General features: G+C 43.1%; 1 protein-coding gene and 1 non-coding gene across 2 annotated transcripts; both read left to right on the top strand.

The window, feature by feature from the left end:
• Window positions 1-5,522: 5,522 nt before the first annotated feature.
• On the top strand, window positions 5,523-13,142 carry Gpx6 (glutathione peroxidase 6). The gene is made up of 5 exons (NM_147165.2): window positions 5,523-5,654; window positions 7,162-7,315; window positions 10,692-10,809; window positions 11,275-11,374; window positions 12,497-13,142. The coding sequence occupies exons 1-5, from the start codon at window positions 5,568-5,570 to the stop codon at window positions 12,701-12,703; spliced, it is 666 nt and encodes a 221-aa protein (NP_671694.1). The 5' UTR covers window positions 5,523-5,567; the 3' UTR covers window positions 12,704-13,142.
• Window positions 13,143-16,100: 2,958 nt separating this feature from the next.
• Window positions 16,101-16,174, top strand: Trnat-cgu3 (transfer RNA threonine (anticodon CGU) 3). The gene has a single exon. It is a non-coding gene; the product is annotated as a tRNA-Thr (tRNA).
• Window positions 16,175-18,177: the final 2,003 nt, after the last annotated feature.

Below are 18,177 nucleotides of genomic sequence, written 5' to 3'. Positions count from 1 at the left end.
TATTGTAGAGATAAAAATAAAAGCGGTTCAGGCAGTGAAGGCTATGCTAGTTTCCACAAAAACATGCATCCCCTCCAATGCTTTTTCAGTCTTTTCTACATATTCGTCCTAATAGGTATGAAGGGACATCTTACTGTGCTTTTAATTTGAAATTAGATCTTAATCAGTCATATTGATTTTTTTCACATTGGTCACTTATAGCTTCTCTACTTCCCTCCTGTCCCCCTTTAAGGACAAGGTCTCTATGTGTAGCCCAGGCTAGCCTCAAACTCAACAATCATTCTGCCTCGACCTCCTAACTGCTGGGATTACGTGTTTGCACCTTATCTGTCTTCTTTTGAGAAATATCTATTCGGTAATTTAATTTATTCCTTCAGTTTTTAATAGTATTTCCCTCATTTCTTGCCAACCCCTCCCCAGAACCATAGTAACATCCATATGTCTATCATCAGTCAGGCAAACTACGCTTTTTTCTATCATGTTTCTCACATTTTTTCCCCTCTTTGCCCATTTCCCAGTTTTAAAGACTTTACTTATGAATCTGTTACAGTTGTACCTCACTTTCTACTAAAGTCTGTGTTACTCTTCTGTAACAAACTGCCATAAACTTAGTGGTGGGTAAAGACTCTCTCAGGAAAAAAATATTCTACTTAGTATAAGCAGTTCTGATGTGCTCAGGTATGATTCTGTAATGACCTCGTAACATAGACCATGCCTATAGAGTGTATGTTACCATATATGGGAAACTAAGGGGCAAAAATGTAAAGCAGAAACTAATAGAGGTTATGACAGGCACTATGGACACTGTTACTGGAGTTGTTAGTGTCAAAACCTGGGCCCTGGTAGTCCCAATAAATAGATTCAGCCACCTACCCCTGGCTGGCCAATTAAAGAGACAACAGTGAAAAGAAGTGAAAACAGAATTTATTCATTGTGGCCACATGGGAAGAGGAACAAGTGAAGAGATCTAATGACTCCCCAGGAGCATCTTTAGGTTCACATAGAGGGCAAGGGATGTGCCAAACAAGTCCTGATCAATATGTGGTTACATCCCTCCCTGACTCATTATTGTCTCAATTCTAATCTGTCAAGCTGTCAGTATTGTGTGACATCTCTCCTTGGGAGTAAAGTTCTTCCTCTGGATGATAGCTGGGCTTCATGGGACTCTAGCACAGGACTCTAGGGAGGACATTTCAATCCTTTTAGTCACATGTTTAGAACATCTCAATCCTGGGCAGCTGCAGTGTTTCAGATGCTGTTGGTCATGTGTGCACATGGTGGGGCCGCTGAGGTACATTGCGGTGGGAGCAGTGGACATGAGCAGCCCTCAGGAAGGCACATCTTTACAGGGTCCATTCTGTACTACTAGAACTATTCCTGAAGCAGATGAAGGTAGGACTTCTGGTAATGATAACAGAGCCTCAGGAGGACTTTAAGTTAGGGCCAGTGGCTGTCATGAAAGCTCAGGATTAAAGCCACAGCCAGCCTGGATCTGAGTTTTCCTCAAACATGAGGTAGTACAAGGCAAAACATGCACAAAGATGTAAATAAAGGAAAGCTAGAGCAAATGTACCACCATGATATCAGGAGGTTCATGCCTGTGATCCCAGAAACTGGGACACTGAAGCAGAAGAATGCTGTGAGAACAGCCTGGACTTTACAGTAAGTTGCAGTCTGACAAGCTGCAATACTAAGGTTGCAGAGTAGGAACCTGCAAAGATTACTGCAAGTGTCTGCTGAAGGGGAGACAGAAGCACGGCCATTCCTGACTCACAGCCCAAAGCCTTTTCTGTGATAACTTTGCTCTATGAATGCACGCCCTTCATTTTGTTTCTCCTCCATTAAGGAACTTCCTCCAGGGGCCAGAGTGAATAACAGTGCTTGAGAGGTTTAGCATCAACAGTCTGGCTTCATATATTAAAAACTTGACTTTCTTTTTTGTCTAGTTGGTGAAATGTGAAGGGACAGAACAAATGATAGTCATTCTGAGACAGAACAAAAAGATGAGAAAATTAAGAAGCCCTTACCTTGGGATCCGGTTTGCCCTTTTTGGTGCCTAAGGGCCACACATCAGATCAAGCCAAAATTGTCTGCAGAAGTAATTTGTGTTTTTGTAGAAATATTTCATAGAAGAATTTTTCTTTTATTGGATAATTTTTATTTACATTTCAAATGTTATCCCCTTTCCCTGTTTCCCCTCCAGAAACCCACTATCCCTTCTCCTCTTCCCCTGCTTCTATGAGGGTGCTCCTCACCATCCACCCACTCTCCCACCTTCCTGACATTCTCATATACTGGGGCATTGAGCCTTGACAGAACCAAGGGCCTCTCCTCCCACCGAGGCCTGACAAAGCTATCCTCTGCTACATATGGGGCTGCAGTCATAGGTTCAGCCCTTTGTAGTCTTGGGATGGTGGTTTAGTCCCTGGGAGCTCTGGGGTGTCTGGTTGGTTGGTATTGTTGTTCTTCTTATGGGGTTGTAAACCCCTTAAGCTCCTTTAGTCCTTTCTCTAACTCCTCCATTGGGGACTCCATTTGCAGTTCATTGGTTGGGTGTGTGAACATCTGTCTCTGTGTTTGTCAGTCTCTGGCAGAGCCTCTCAGGAGACAGCTAAATCAGGTTCTTGTCAGCATGCACTTCTTGGCATCTGCCATAGTGACTGGGTTTGGTGGCTGCATATGTGAAGGACTGCCAAGTGGGACAGGCTCTGGATGGGCTCTCCTTCAGTTTCTGCTCCACTCTTAGTCCCTGTATTTCCTCCTGTGAGTATTTGTTCCTCCTAAGAAGGATCGATGCATCCACATTTTGGTCTTCCTTCTTCTTGAGCTTCATGTGATCTGTGAATTGTATTTTGGGTATTCCGAACTTTGGGGCTAATATCCACTTATCAGTGAATGTATACCATGTGCATTCTTTTGTGATTGGGTTACCTCACTCAGGATTATATTTTTAAGTTCCATTCATTTGTCTAAGAATTTCATGAAGTCACTGTTTTTAATAGCTCTGTAGTACTCCATTTTTCTGTTGAAGGACATCTTGGTTCTTTCCAGCTTCTGGCTTTGATAAATAAGACTTCTATGAACATAGTGGAGCATGTGTTCTTGTTACATGTCAAAGCATCTTTCGGCAAAGAAGTGGTATAGCTGGGTTCTCAGGTAGTACTTTGTCCAATTTCCTGAGGAACCTCCAGACTGATTTCCAGATTGCAATCCCACCAACAGTGGAGGAGTGTTCCTCTTTCTCCACATCCTCTCCAACATCTGCCGTCACTTTAGTTTTTCTTTTTAAAGATTTATTTATTTATTATAAATAATAATATAAGTACACTATAGCTGTCTTCAGACACACCAGAAGAGGGCATCAGATCTCTTTACAGATGGTTGTGAGCCACCATGTGGTTGCTGGAAATTGAACTCAGGACCTCTGGAAAAGCAGTCAGGGCTCTTAACCACTGAGCCATCTCTCCAGCCCATCACTTTAGTTTTAGATCTTAGCCATTGTGACTGGTATGAAGTGGAATCTCAGGGTTGTTTTGATTTGCATTTCCCTGATGACTAAGAAAATTGAACATTTCTTTAGGTACTTCTCAGCCATTCGATATTCCTCAGCTGAGAATTCTTTGTTTAGCTCTGTAGCCCATTTTTTAAAATTATTTAATTCTCTGGAGTCTAACTTCTTGAGTTTCAAAGGAGGATGTTAAAAACAACTGCTAGGTTATACTTACCTAGCATCAGAATGTTTGTAACTCTGAGCTTTACTGTGTTAGGACTCCTTATAAACTGTAATTCTCCTTAAACAGTTTTGTAATTTCACTTTTAAATGTGGGGAGGGGAAAATTCTTTAAGAAAAGGATGGGGCTGGAAAGATGGCTTAGCAGTTAAAAGCACTGACTACCCTTCTAGAAGTTTGATTCTTAGCATTCCTATGGCAGCTCACAACTGCCTGTAACTCTAGTCCCAGGGGATCTAATGCCCAATTCTACTCTTGGCAGGCACCAGGCATGCATGCGGCGCACAGATATACATTCAGACAAAACACTTATAAAATAAAGAAAGGAAGGAGGGAGGGAGAAAGAAGGAAAAAAGAAAGAAAGAAAGAAAGAAAGAAAGAAGGAAAGAAAGAAAGAGAAGTACATGGTGTGCTGGCTAGTTTTATGCCAACTTGACACAGGCTGGAGTCATCAGAGAGGAGGGAACCTTCGTAAGATTGTATTTCTTAATTAACGGTTGGTGGTGGAGGACCCAGCCCATTGTGTGTGGTGCATCTCTTGGCAGCTTGTCCTGAATTCTGTAAGAAAGCAGTCTGAGCAAGGGGTATCAGAAGCAAGCTGAGAAGCCCCCCATGGCTTCTGCATCAGCTCCTGCCTCCAGGTTCCTATGCTGTTTGAGTTTATCTTCGGACTTCGTTCAGTGAACAGTGATGTGAGAATATAAGCCGAATAAAGTCTTTCCTCCCCAAGTCGCTTTGTTTACAGCAATAGAAAGTCTAAAACATCAAGGCTGGGAGGGTATAATGCTGTTTGTAGACACTCTCTCAGTATACAGGAAGCCCTAAGTTTAATACTCAGTGTCACAGAACAGCAGATATATGGCAAACATCTCTATAAACCCAGACATGAAGAGCAGGTATGCATCATCAGCTGCATAATCAATTAGAAGACAGCCTTGGGGCTTCTTCTAGACATGAAATCTTGCCTTAAAATGTCCAACCATGGGTAGCAAGAAAACTCCATTCATACTGGTTATTTAGCCTTACAAGCCTGTTGACCTGTGTTTAATCTCTGGAGCCCATGGAAGGTAGAAGAAGAGAACCAGCCAGTCCCACAGAATTGCCTTGTGACTTCCACATGCATACCCACACAACATACACAGAATTCAAGATTAGCATTTAAATCTTTACAAGCTAAACCAGAACATGCATTTTTAAACTTTTAAACCTTACCTAAATTAGGAGCTTTGAAAATTGGCCTGGAAGAGTATAGCAGCACGCACGGCTGTGCCTTGGGCTTGTGCACTGCTTCTTCCTATGGGTCTCTTTGTCTAAATACCTGATGAACTCACAAACTGCTTTGTTCTGTCTGGTCATGAATTTCTTTTCTGGGGCATAGGCAAGGATTTGCCTTTACCTGAGTAGAGGTCCCTCAGGGAGAAGAGAGTTTCTCAGACTTCGAGAACCTGTGTCTCCTGACCGGGCAAAATGTTGACAACCTGGGCCAATGCTTTTTGAAACTTTAGTTTCCATGCAAATCTCATGAATATTTTGTGGAAAAATAGGTTGTAATTGAGTGGCTTGAGTTACTCCAGTCACTGGGAGAGGGAGGCACAGCATCTCAGGTTGCAGACAGGAAAGGTATCCACCTTCACGTCACCTTCACCTGTCAGATCATGTGCCTACCCACCTGTCTCCTGTATCAGGAGAGCAAGAATGAGGAGAAGAGAAAGGAGAGAGGTGGGGAGTGAGAGCAGCACTGTGATTGGCTGTGCATCTTCAAACTGGTACCTGCTGGGGATCAAAAGGGATCACAGTTCCTGAGGTCTGAGACTCATCCAGTCTTCTTTGTACAACCATGACCCAGCAGTTCTGGGGTCCCTGTCTTTTCTCATTGTTTATGGCTGTATTGGCTCAGGAGACACTGGATCCTCAAAAATCAAAGGTAAGTGCACACCACACACACACACACACACCACACACACACACACACACATACACCACACACACACACACACATACACACACACCCCCCCCACACACACACACTGCTCCCCTCCCCCCCCCACGGCTCCCCTTCTCCCCCCCACCAGTGGACCTAAACTGATTTCAAACACCTGATAAGTAACTTGTCTATTGTGAGATTCAGGGGTCTGTCCTGTTCTTGAAGGGAGAGAGCTGCCTAACAGCCTTCCTTTGCACACTTCTGCCTCTGATGCCCTCTGCGGTGGCAGCTCTCCTACCTCTATGCATTGTGCTTTATTGTGTTTTCCATGCACCTTATCTGCTTCTCTGCTCCTAGTAGATCTTTGTAAAAGTCCCCATCTGCTTTTGTTAGTCCCCATTGATGGCTGTCTGACAACCTAGAACCTGCCCTATCCCATGCTGATCTGTATCTTTGAACAGCCCCATGGCTCCTAGGAAACAGGTAAATAGCCAGTGAGTTGGGAGGAAGGCTGATTATTCTCAAACCAAGTGAACCAAACCTGGAAGGAATGAGTAGAGAAGTGGGCACTGGACTGGGTTCTAAGGACTTGGGGCTTAGGGAAAGAGGACCTTTTCTTTAGTAACTACTAAGACACAAAGAGTGAATTCAGGGAGTGAGGGTGGGGGAGAGGGAATATGGGAAGTGAAGACGGTGCTCGGCTCAGTATAAAGGCTTCTCCTCAGATTTTGGTGCTGCTCCAAGGAGCTGGACAATCACCACACTGTGGCTTCACAAGGAGTCAGGGGGAGGGATTGGTGTCCAAAACTATCCACAGGAGGAGTCAGTAACTATACCTGTGAAAAATGCATACATAAATCTTAGAAGGCAAAATAGGGCTAAAGCAGATGATTTGAGAAACTGATATATATATATATATATATATTTAAATTTAAAATCAGAGAAACGTGTTGAAAACCTCAATCTCACTTGTAACTTTACACTATGTATGCGTCTTTTGCCAATTGCAGCTTCCTTCTATAATAGGCCAGGGATGGTTTCATCACAGAGCACACTGATTCCCAGGCCTTAGCTAAACAGAGAGCCCATAGGTGACTGGGTCCCACTTGTAGAGCTTTTGATCCAGTATGTCTTCTGGGAGCCTAGTATTTCTAAGATTCTCTCATGATGCTTATATACATCCTTAAGTCTGACCTTCGAGCTTTGGCCTCTTTTTTTGGGCATGTGAAGGGTAAGAATACATGTAAAGTACTCATTGGCAGCTGTAAAATTTTAAAATTGTAAAAGTGAGGTTACAGCTCGCTTGAGAGGACACCATCTATGGGCACCCAGGTCTATTCATCACTGATGCCTGCTTGGGTGTGGAATTCATCCAACAGAAACTCTACAGTTCTTAGGATTTTAAGATTATTGCATGAAAAATCTTCAGGTGCTTTGAGAATGTTGACAGGTGTTGAGGATCCTGTCTGTCCAGTCATACCATTACAGTAACTGTGTTTTATTACAGGTGGATTGCAACAAAGGGGTGGCTGGCACCGTCTATGAGTACGGAGCCAACACCTTAGATGGTGGGGAGTATGTCCAGTTCCAGCAGTATGCAGGAAAGCACATCCTCTTTGTCAACGTGGCGTCCTTCTGTGGCCTGACAGCTACGTACCCTGGTAAAAACTCAAATTTTAATTCTCTGTCAGCACTAGCTTGCCACATCACCATTTATTACAGCTGGAGAAGGTTTTCTGTGTTGCTGGGACCGAGGGACGAGCAAGCAATGACTCTATGAGATGGGAACGAATGGGAAGCTTAACTCTTCCCATTCTTCACATTTAGTGCCAGAATTGTCTGCATCCGTGACCTCTCAAGTTTGTCCCAAGATTTCTTGGGCAACCATTAAAAACAACACATCTGTGGTTGCACAAGTGGGCATTGCTGCTCAGTTACCACAGAGAACAAGGAAGCTTCTTAGAAAAGGAAAAAAAACACTTAAGCCATGTGAACTGGCATCAGGTAGTGCGGGGAAGGATTCAAGGCACTGGGCTGTTGCTCTGGATTAAGAGCTGTCCTGCCAGGAAACAAAGAAGGGGGCAATTATGTAATTGGTTATCTTTAGAAATCATATCTCTATGGTGAAAGAAACAGAAAGGCTGAAGCTGTAAGTGGTAACCCAGTAGTCATTTGTATTAACAGGGTAATATGTGGTCATTTTGTGTGTGTGTGTGTGTGTGTGTGTGTGTGTGTGTGTGTGTGTTCAGACATGATTGTGGAGCAGTCTGATTTGTCATGGTTGACAATCGTAGTGTACTGTGATGTTGATATTCTGTGTAGTTGATAGAACACCAAACCCTTCCTGTTACTCCTCTCCTGGGCTACAGTGGAGATTGGTTTGCATTAAGTCAAGAGTAAAAAAATGGGAGTTATAATACAGGTTATGTGGCTGGAGATATGGCTCAGCTGGTAGAGTGCTTACCTAGCACACACAAAGCCCTGGGTTTGGTCCTCAACATCGTACAACTGTGCACAAACCTGTCATCTCAGCCTTTGTGAGCTGGAGGCAGAAGGATCTTAAGTTAGATCTCAGCCATTGGACTATGTTTTAAGACCCTGTATCAAAACAAAAACAAACACCATGAGACTAGGGAGGTGGCTTGATGCATAAAGGGCTTCCTAAAAACATATGAAGACCTGCAGTCTGTTCTCTAGAACTTTCAAAAATCCAAACACGGTAGAGGCACATGCCTGTAAGCCTAGAACTTGGAGACAAGAAGAGAGGAGACATTTGGATTCTTGGGTCTGTCTGGCTAGCCAGTCCAGGCAAAATAGTGGTCTCCTTGTTCAGTGAGAGACTAGATCTCAAAAAATATCTTATCTATCATAAAGTAGAAAAACGGAGAGATGGCTCAGTGGTTAAGAGCATTGACTGCTCTTCTAGAGGTCTTGAGTTCAATTACCAGCAACTACATGGTGGTTCACAACCATCTGTAATGGGGTTCAATCCCCTCTTCTGGTGTGTCTGAAGAAAGCTATAATGTACTCATATACATAAAAGAAACAATTCTTTTTTACAAAAAAGGCTAAAATACTAAATATAAAATATAAGGTGGGAATCAATAGAGGAAAACATTGACATCTACCTTCAGTCTCCACACATGTACCACACACACACTCGCACACACACACACACACACACACACATGTACACATGTGCATGTGTATACACTCATATATACAGTCACACACACAGCCCCCCTACCCCCAAAACTTCCACTGCCACTACCACTGCCACCACCAGCAACAGGAAAGAAGACAGAGCTTTTATTTCAGGAGGTGACCCCAAAGGACAGAGAAGAAGAGAATGAAGTGTTTATTCAAGCAGCCATAACTAGCGAGAAGGCTATTAGAAGCTAGTGATAAATATGGGAGAATGTCCTATCTCTCTACTGTGTCCATCATAGAAGATTTTATATTATTGTTGAACCAAATAAGGTCATATAAATTTCTACATGAAAAATTTTTGATGTGCTAAAAACTTTGCTGTTTTAGGAATGTCCAAGATAACTTCAAAAGTTTATTGACTCAAATGCCACAGACAAATGGACCAAAGTAATGCAGGAACAAGTTTTTACAAAATCTACATATTAACATTGTTACATATTTGACTAATGAAAAATAGCAGGCCCTGTTCAGAAACAGATCTCACTTTCAAAGTCATGAGCCTTCTGCCTCTGCCTCTCAAATGCTGGGATTACGTCTGTGAAAGTTATTACGCTCTATCAGTTTGTTTTAATGGAACTATAGTAATTAAAAATTTCAGGAATTTCTCCTTTCTAATATTATTTAAATTTGAATAATGCAATGTCTCATCTAGGACACATGTGTCATCAAATTTTGGCATTTTGAAGTTCTAGTTTAGAGTAAGATGCTTGACTTAGCCATAGTTATATTACCCCTCCAAACCTCCAAATACACACACACACACACACACACACACACACACGGCTTGTACAGTGCAGTGCTGGTCTGGTGGTCATCTCAGGATAATAGGGTGATGCAGATCTCTAATCCCAGCACTGGGAAGGTGGAAGCTAAGAGGGTCAGAAGTTCAAGGTCATCCTTGGCTACACAGTGAGTTGGAAGCCATCCTAGTCATACATGACATACTGTCTCAAAGATAAGCCTCATATAACATTTATTAAATATATATTTTTATATAAAATATACAGGAAATATATTGAAACTTGAAGGTACTCTCTATCTGGGAAGAGGTTCTTAGTGCAGACACCAGCTAGTAGAGCTGAGACTGAATGGGCTCATGTCTGGTTCTGAGGCGTAACTCCAAACAAAATAACTGAAGACAGAAGAATGGCTGGGGTGAGCACACAGTGAAGAGGCTCTTGATCTTATGCGGAACAGTAGAAAATGTGAGACCTCGGGGTGGAGAATGCTATGCAACCAGGCTTCGGGCTTTGTTTGTTTGTTTGTTTGTTTTTTTGTGAGAAGCTGTCTCACCATATAGACTTAATTGGTCTAAAACTTACTTATATGGATCAGGCAGACCTACAACTTATGACCATGCCCCTGCCTCTGTCTTCCACTTGCTAGGATTATAGCTAAGCACCACCATATGCAGCCCATATGATTTTCTGTTTCTATCATTTCTAATATGCAACAGCAGAGTCTTCTGGGAGTGTCAGAGGTGCCATTGTGAGACTTGATGTGGGGGCAGGAGGAGTACATTCATTTTGTTTGCCTTTTTCTTTCTTACTTTTCATAAGTCTAGTTAGTCTGTGTCTGTTTCCTTTAACTAAACTCTGTGTGCAAGGTGAAGAGCAATTACTTGGGAAATCCTGTGCTACAAAACAAGTAGCCATTGTGATGAGTCCCCAGAGACCTTCGTTGTAATGACTGACTCTGCCTACTTACTGTCTGCAGCTTTTCCTAGTCCTCAGTGTATTCACATGACAAGAGGGGCAACACAGTGGATCCTTCACATCTTGAATCCTGAGTAGGGAGTCTGTCATGCTGTTCATCCTCTACTTACAGAACTGAACACATTGCAGGAGGAGCTGAGACCATTCAATGTCAGTGTTTTGGGCTTTCCATGCAACCAGTTTGGAAAACAAGAACCTGGAAAGAACTCAGAGATCCTCCTTGGACTCAAGTGAGTGCTGTGCGGGCCCCAGAGATGCTCCTTCTTCATCTGCCTAGATACCTTCCCATTCTGGAATCTTCTAGGGAATGTGGTAGAACAATAGGCTGAAGAATGTTACCATGACGCCTTGAATTCCACCTAGCCCTGCCAGAAACTTCCAGGTATTCTTGCCACATTTGGCTTCTTTGAGGGCAAGAATAGGGAAGATCTAAGGAAAAGACATTCAGGGGAAAGAAGAAAATATAGCAAATGGTGAAGTACCTGGAAATCTGAAGTCAAAATATCCTCTCCCTAATGTCTTGGGATTCTTCAAGTCCATAAAGCTGCCCACTTGGGATCTTGAGCCCAGAGACTTCTCTTCATTTTCACTCTTTCTGCAGTCCTTTCTGTCCCTCTGTGAGGACCATTGCTACCATATCCTATTCCTCCTCGACTTAATTTGAATTCTCTTGAGAACACCTTGTTTCACTGCAGATATGTTCGCCCAGGCGGTGGCTTTGTTCCCAATTTCCAGCTCTTTGAGAAGGGGGATGTGAACGGAGACAATGAACAAAAGGTTTTTTCTTTCCTAAAGGTAAGTGACCAAGCATGGCCAGGCAGAATTCTCTGGAACCAATGGGGCTGGTATTGAGGATGAGCTAGGATTCATAAAAGGGAATAAGTTCATGGAAATGAGGCATTAGTTTCAAGCAGAGGAAACATACGTGGTAGCTCTGGCACAGACTAACCTTCTCTGTTGAATGCTAATGGCTTGTGTATATGATAATCATTTATCAAATCCCTACTTTATTCAAGGAACCGTGAAATACAAGTTAACACTTATTAATAGGTTAGTCTCTTGCCCGAAGGATCTATTATAAGGTCAGGAGATGACATAGACAAGGATAAGAGAGACTGTCAAAGGATAAGAATCACAGAGTAGTCCAACCACAATCACCAGGAAAGATGGCGCTGACCCAGCAGGATCACTTAGTCACTTGTCCCAAGAAAACAGTCTGTAGAATAAAGCTGTCCCTGTGGATATCTTCACTTGTCCACGGTGAATTGAAATAAAAGATCAACTTACCAAATATAAAAGAATCACTTACTTAAATAATAAGTTGTGGCTAGGCCATACCACATGAGCAGTTTTTTGTAGCACAGAAAATGCCAAAACATGGTGGCTCATATCTAGAATGCCAGTACTTGGGGTGCAGAAGCAGGGGGATGGCTGTGAGTCACAGCTATGTAACAAGGCCCTATCTCAAAACAAACAAAACTGATATTATCCATACAGAGCTGTGTAATATTCAAAAGTCCTATCCCGTGTGGTGGCTCTTGCCTGAATCTCAGCACTCAGGAAATATAATTTTTTTCCCAATGGCTGACCTTTAATTTGAAGAACCACCTGCCTCTGCCTCCCAAGTGCTGGGATTAAAGGTGTGAGCCACCATACCTTTAATAACTGAAGTTATTCTTTTACTGAAAGCAAGAGACTAGAGGAGAGGCAGGAAAGCAGGGTGCTTTTCATGGTCACCTTCTAACCTGGCTAGAATGTCCTTGAAGTGCTAGTGGCAATACACTGACATGTCTGTGACGGACCACAAGCACATGAAGGAGTTTAAAATGTTAAGATGGTGGGCAGAGGAGACTGAACAACATACAAGACTGAAGCAGAAATGAGATGATCTTTCCATTTTTCATATCTCTGCTCCAGAGCTCCTGCCCTCCCACCTCTGAACTTCTTGGCTCTCCAGAACATCTCTTCTGGGATCCCATGAAGGTCCATGACATTCGCTGGAACTTTGAGAAGTTCCTGGTGGGACCGGATGGAGCCCCTGTCATGCGCTGGTTCCACCAGACTCCTGTCAGAGTTGTCCAGTCAGACATCATGGAGTACCTAAACCAAACCCGTACCCAGTAGGATGTTTTACAAATAGTGCCTTTGCTCCACCCCTTCACCAGCCTCCATATGATCAAAGCCTGCAACACTACTTGTGTCCTTACTAATGTGTGTACAAACAGAAGTTTATTTGTGGTAGGCATATGCATGCATTGGAAATTAAGTTAAAAAAAAACAATTATCCACCCAGATATCTGACTCTCATATATCTAGTTTCCCTAATCTAGTCCAAAAGAAAGTCATATTTTGGCAATGATGATCCAGACAATTCCATATATCTAAAAAGTGATCTACCAAGACCCTAATCTATCATTCACAGCACTGGTGGGTTAAAAGAAGTGGGAACGGGTGGCCAGATCCTCTGGGTCCCAGTATCTTCTCCTCCCAAGCTGGGCATGCTTTGTCAAGCTCTCCTTCTGTTTAGCTCCTTAGTACAACACTGACCCATAGTTATCTTAGGGAATTCTGAAGGCCAAGAGCAGAAACCTCACCTCACATGGAGGAAGGGGTATTTCTACCACAGTTGGTCCCAAGGTCCCTCTGGCTCAGACCCTACCAGAGCCTTCCTGAGTGCCTTTCTGTTAGTGCATCAAATGATGTGGTTTGCTCTCACCTAGAGTCTTCTCAACTTTAAATTCATCCCTGTTATCACTGTCTCTAATGATGATGATGATGATGGTGATTATAATAATAATAATAATCTAATAAACAAAAGAACTCACAGCAGCTGGACTCTGAGTGATATTTTTCAGTACATATGTGCTTTCTGGACCTCTCTTCAACATTCTGGTTTTCTCAGAAGTGTCCGAGAATTTTCCTTGGTACTGCTTTTAGCAGGTTGTACAGTAGACACATTGCTGCTCAGATCTAAAACACAGACTGATGTATAGCCCAGGCTGACATTGAGTTTCCAATGCTCCATTCTCAGCATTTCAAGTAGCTTGGATTACAGGTATTGCAGTGATACCCAGTTCTCTCTCTCTCTCTCTCTCTCTCTCTCTCTCTCTCTCTCTCTCTCTCTCTCAAATTAACTCATCCTTATTGTTCAAATCTGAAAACACATAACCATAGGGCAACATGTCAAAAAGCAACAAAACCTGCTCTTCATCAGAGGTGCCACAGTCCTATGGGAAGTACTGCTGCTGGTCCTTTGACAGAGTGTTAGCAGTCAGCTGGTCCTTTGACAGAGTGTTAACAGTCAGCTGGTCCTTTGACAGAGTGTTTAGTAGAAGTAGCTCTTCTTGTGTCTGTAGTTCTGGTCCTTGAGTGTCACAGGGGCAGTTCTAGTGACAGGCTCTAGGGCTTATCATAGCTACAAGGACAGAGGACTACAGGATTATGACTGTGAATTTAACAGAATAGAGACTCCTGTTCTAGGTGTTTAGGGTGGGGGCTTATTACTCTGTGATTGGCTTGATGGCAGTCGGCATGTGGGAGCAATTGTAATCTTTGGCTTTTATCTGGAGCTGGTGGTAGCAGTCAGTATGAGCTACAGCTCCCAAGCCTTGAATACTGAGGTCCCATAGTGTGAGTCACAGCTTTTGAGTCATGGGTAGTCAAACCCCTTGGTTCTTGCAGCAGCTAATATTACAACACCCTGGCCTAGGAATTTGAGACACTTGACTCCTAGGGCTTGGGGGTTTCCTGAAACTCTTCTAGCAAGTGGGAGAAAATAAACACCATCCTGAGGAACCTACCTTAGCTGTTTTTCTTGCCAATGTGGCCAAATATACAAAATCAACTTAAGGGAGGAAGAGATTTTCTTTGGTTCATAATTGATCGTCTTTCTGACAGCTTAGTAGTATTTCCCTGGCAGCAAAAGGATGAAGTAACTTCAGAGAGCTCAGCAGGACAGACTGTAATCCATAGGCCTGTCTGATGTGACCTATATCCTGAAGGTACCACAACCTCCCCCAGAACCGACACCAGCTGGGGATCAAGTGTTCAAATAGGCAAGTCTGTATGGACATGTCAAATCCAAATCATAAGATAGCCAAAGCCAGGGGAAGAAGAAACAAGTTTCCTTGCTCTGAGATGTGAATGTAGGTTTGGGGTGTGGGGCCAAAGGACAACAACAATTGTAATATTGGAAAAAGCCTTTATAAAGGGAACAACCCCCCCATTTCTCTCCTCACCCAATTCTTATGACTGATCTTAGTTCTCAAGAAAAATTATACAGAAAGCCTTCTAGAAAGGGGCAAACTGGCTAGGTGTGTCTTAGGCACTCCAGCATGTTGCAGTACTCTGAATATTAATATTATCTCTTAGTTGTCATCACAATAAGTATTGTTGCTGGAGAAATTCCCTTAAGCCAAAAGTCCCCACAACCTATTGTGTAATTAGATAAGCCGATTACCCCCCAAACAATGGGAAGTTAGCATCACTAAGAGTGTGGTGACAGAATCGTTAATGAGGGTCCTTACTCAGAACCAGATTCTGGGACAATAAACTCACTTAATCCCTGGAAATTGCAAGGCATTCTGTTCTAGGGTTTATTTTTAAAACAGCTATGTAAACAAGGCTGGCTTTAGACTCAAGGCAATCCTTCTGCCTCAGCCTTCCGGGTGTTGGCAGTGCATGTGTACACCACCTCAGCTAGAAGACAAAGGTCTCCCCACCCCTCACACCAGCCTTCTGCTGCCACACTCCCCAGCCTCCCCAGCCTAAGAAGATGGGTTTTGCCTACCCTACCTCTGTAGCCTAACAGGTTGCTAGAGCCCCTTCTCTATTCCAAATCCCTCTCCAGCCTTCCCAGCACCGCCAGCTTTCCCGCTGAAGCACAACCCTCCAGTGTCCAGGGTGCAGGCTCCAACCTCCCATAACCCCTCTCTAGATTATCCAAGTGAGCACGTCTTCATGGTTCTTGGAATCAATCTGAAGAGGTTCAAAGAGCTTATAACCCTGCAGACATCGGTAACTGAAGATCGCCTTTACGCCTGCCCAGTAGCCAGCAAATCTGGCAAGCAAGCGCACTACAAATAGTGGTTTACTTTTTTTTTTTTTTGGTTCTTTTTTTCGGAGCTGGGGACCGTGTGGTTTACTTTTTATGCAAGTCCTTAGCCAAGGAGGAGCACACAGGAGCTCACCCACGCGCCGCACCTATACATTTACTTACTTTGCCATGGATGGTCATAGCCGTACTTTTCCCCCTGATATGCCTGTCTTTGCGATGAAAGGAAAAATATCTGATCCTCACTCCGGTCGTGTGTGATGTCTTCAGTCTGATCAGAAAAAACGCAGCATCTTTTTTCAACCACTTCTTCTCTTAAAAACAACAACAACAACAACAACAACAACAACAACAACAACAACAACAACAACAAACCGAGAATCACTAAACAATACACACTAATTTTACCCCCACCGAACAGAAGGAAAGTGGGATAGATTCATCTGTCTTCCCCACCTATCACCATGTGGCTCCATGGCTTAGCTGGTTAAAGCGCCTGTCTCGTAAACAGGAGATCCTGGGTTCGACTCCCAGTGGGGCCTTCTGTTTTCATCATCTTACCAGTAGAAATGCAATTGTTATAAAGTTACTATATTTACATAACCTGGCATGGTCCTCATACTTTTTAAAACAACACAGTTTTTATAGAGATAATCAGGATTTAAGACTCGGCCAGAGTAATGCACTGACAGGACCTCAACCACTTTTTCATAAATGTACATTAAACTGTACTAAGCTTTAGGGCCCAAATCCTAAATCCTAATCCAGATCCTAAACATCTCCAGCGCAATCAGCCACTGTAAAGGAAAACTAGAACGTTTGGAGGGAGAGGCTGGGCGCACTATCCAACCATCCCCTCCCTTGTTATGTTGTAGGTGAGGAAACTCCGGGCTTCCACATGCTAGGCAGGCACTTGACCACCGAGTTACCTGGCCAGCTCTGCCTTTGATTTTGTGAAGAGGACACCAGGAAGAACACCTCAGTTACCCTTCAAGGAAATAATCAGAAAGCATTACAGATGATTGGAAGTTAAAATTTCCTAGACTCAAGTGTGCCTAGAGCAAAGGATAGTGAAGCAGGGCGCAAAGAGCAGCTTGGAAAACTGTGACAAACATCTAAGCCAGCTCAGTCTACTGAGTGCTTTATAAAATGTTTATGTCTCATCCACTAACTCAACCAACATTAGCTGTTTGTCTTTTATGTGGTAGTCATGTTTCCAAAGAGGAAAAAATACCTGTGAACAGAGCTAACTGAAAACTCTGGGGAATCTTACATGCCAGTGGAGGAGTGGCATATACACAAATGTGAACCTATACGAGTGCCTGCTACGGATGAAGTCTGGGGCAGAGGGATGAACTAAAGAAGGAATATAGACTATGTATGAGGTGGGGCAGGTACTTAGAGAGTATCCTGTCAAATAAAATCACTGACAAGTGTTCTTAATGTTTTTATACATTTATTGTGTGTGTGTGCATGTGTGTGCATGCATGTGGGCATATGGAGGTCAGAGGACAACTTGTGGCAGTCAATTCTCTCACCATGTGAATTCTAGGGACAACTATGTCATCAGGCTCAGACTGATGTTATACAGACTGGTGCCTATACCCTTTGAGCCACCTCACTGGCCTTGTTTTTAATTTTTTTACCCAGTGGAAGCTGTCGTGGTATTAACAGTATATCATGGTAAGTACCATAAGTAGCAAATGTAAACTAGCAAGAAATTGCCCTTAGCTGTGACTGGATCTCACCTCTGGCCATTTTGTTGGGGACCCTGTTGAAGTAGGCAACCGTCTCCATTTTCAACCTCAGCTGACAAATTACTTTAGCTTAATGGGCAGGAGTTGCTAGTTCACCAAGTAGAGTTTACTGGAGTGGAAGGATAAATGCACATAAGAGATTTGAAATGGACACCTGACCCATAAATAAGTGGTTAATTAAGTTCAGTATGTGGTAAGGTAATTGTTCTAATCTTTAAAGTAATTGTTTGTGCAAAAGTTCAGTGCCTCCCTCTCCACCTCCACATACCTTTTTTTTTTTTTTAGACAGGTTTCTCTGTGTAGCCCTGGCTGTCCTGGAACTCACTCTGTAGACCAGGGTGGCCTCAAATTCAGATCCACTTGCTTCTGCCACCCTAGCGTTGGAACTAAAGTTGTATACCATGACTGCCTGGCTTGTCCCTTATTTTAAGCACGATTTCCCTTATTTTAACATTCTAAGCATGATGTTAGCATTCTAAGTTTTGACTCCCCACCCCGTCAAAGATAAGTTTTTAATCCCCTGTCTCTGGTATTAATGAGACTTTGTTTGGAAATAAACTCTTTCTTTGCATAAGTAATCAACTTTTGCTGTTGTCTTGTTCTATTCTGTTTTGTTGTGGAACGGGGCTCCTTATAGCCCAGGGTGACCTTGGACCCTGATCCTGACGCCTTCACCTCCCTAGCAAATCTTGCTTCACCTAGCAGGAAGTGTGAGTTTGCTTCATCTAGTAGAAAGAACAAGCTCTGAGTTTTGATAATGATCTTCCTGTATTAAAGTGGACACAGTC

Source organism: Rattus norvegicus, chromosome 17, assembly GCF_036323735.1.
Source record: "Rattus norvegicus strain BN/NHsdMcwi chromosome 17, GRCr8, whole genome shotgun sequence".
Lineage (NCBI taxonomy): Eukaryota > Metazoa > Chordata > Mammalia > Rodentia > Muridae > Rattus > Rattus norvegicus.
This window is presented reverse-complemented; position numbering and strand designations above follow the sequence as displayed.

Coding starts and splice junctions, on each gene's coding strand:
- Gpx6 (NM_147165.2), top strand. CDS start 5,568: ATGACCCAGCAGTTCTGGGGTCCCTGTCTTTTCTCATTGTTTATGGCT. Junction 7,316..10,691: donor CCTGACAGCTACGTACCCTG/GTAAAAACTCAA, acceptor CTCTACTTACAG/AACTGAACACATTGCAGGAG. Junction 10,810..11,274: donor GAGATCCTCCTTGGACTCAA/GTGAGTGCTGTG, acceptor GTTTCACTGCAG/ATATGTTCGCCCAGGCGGTG.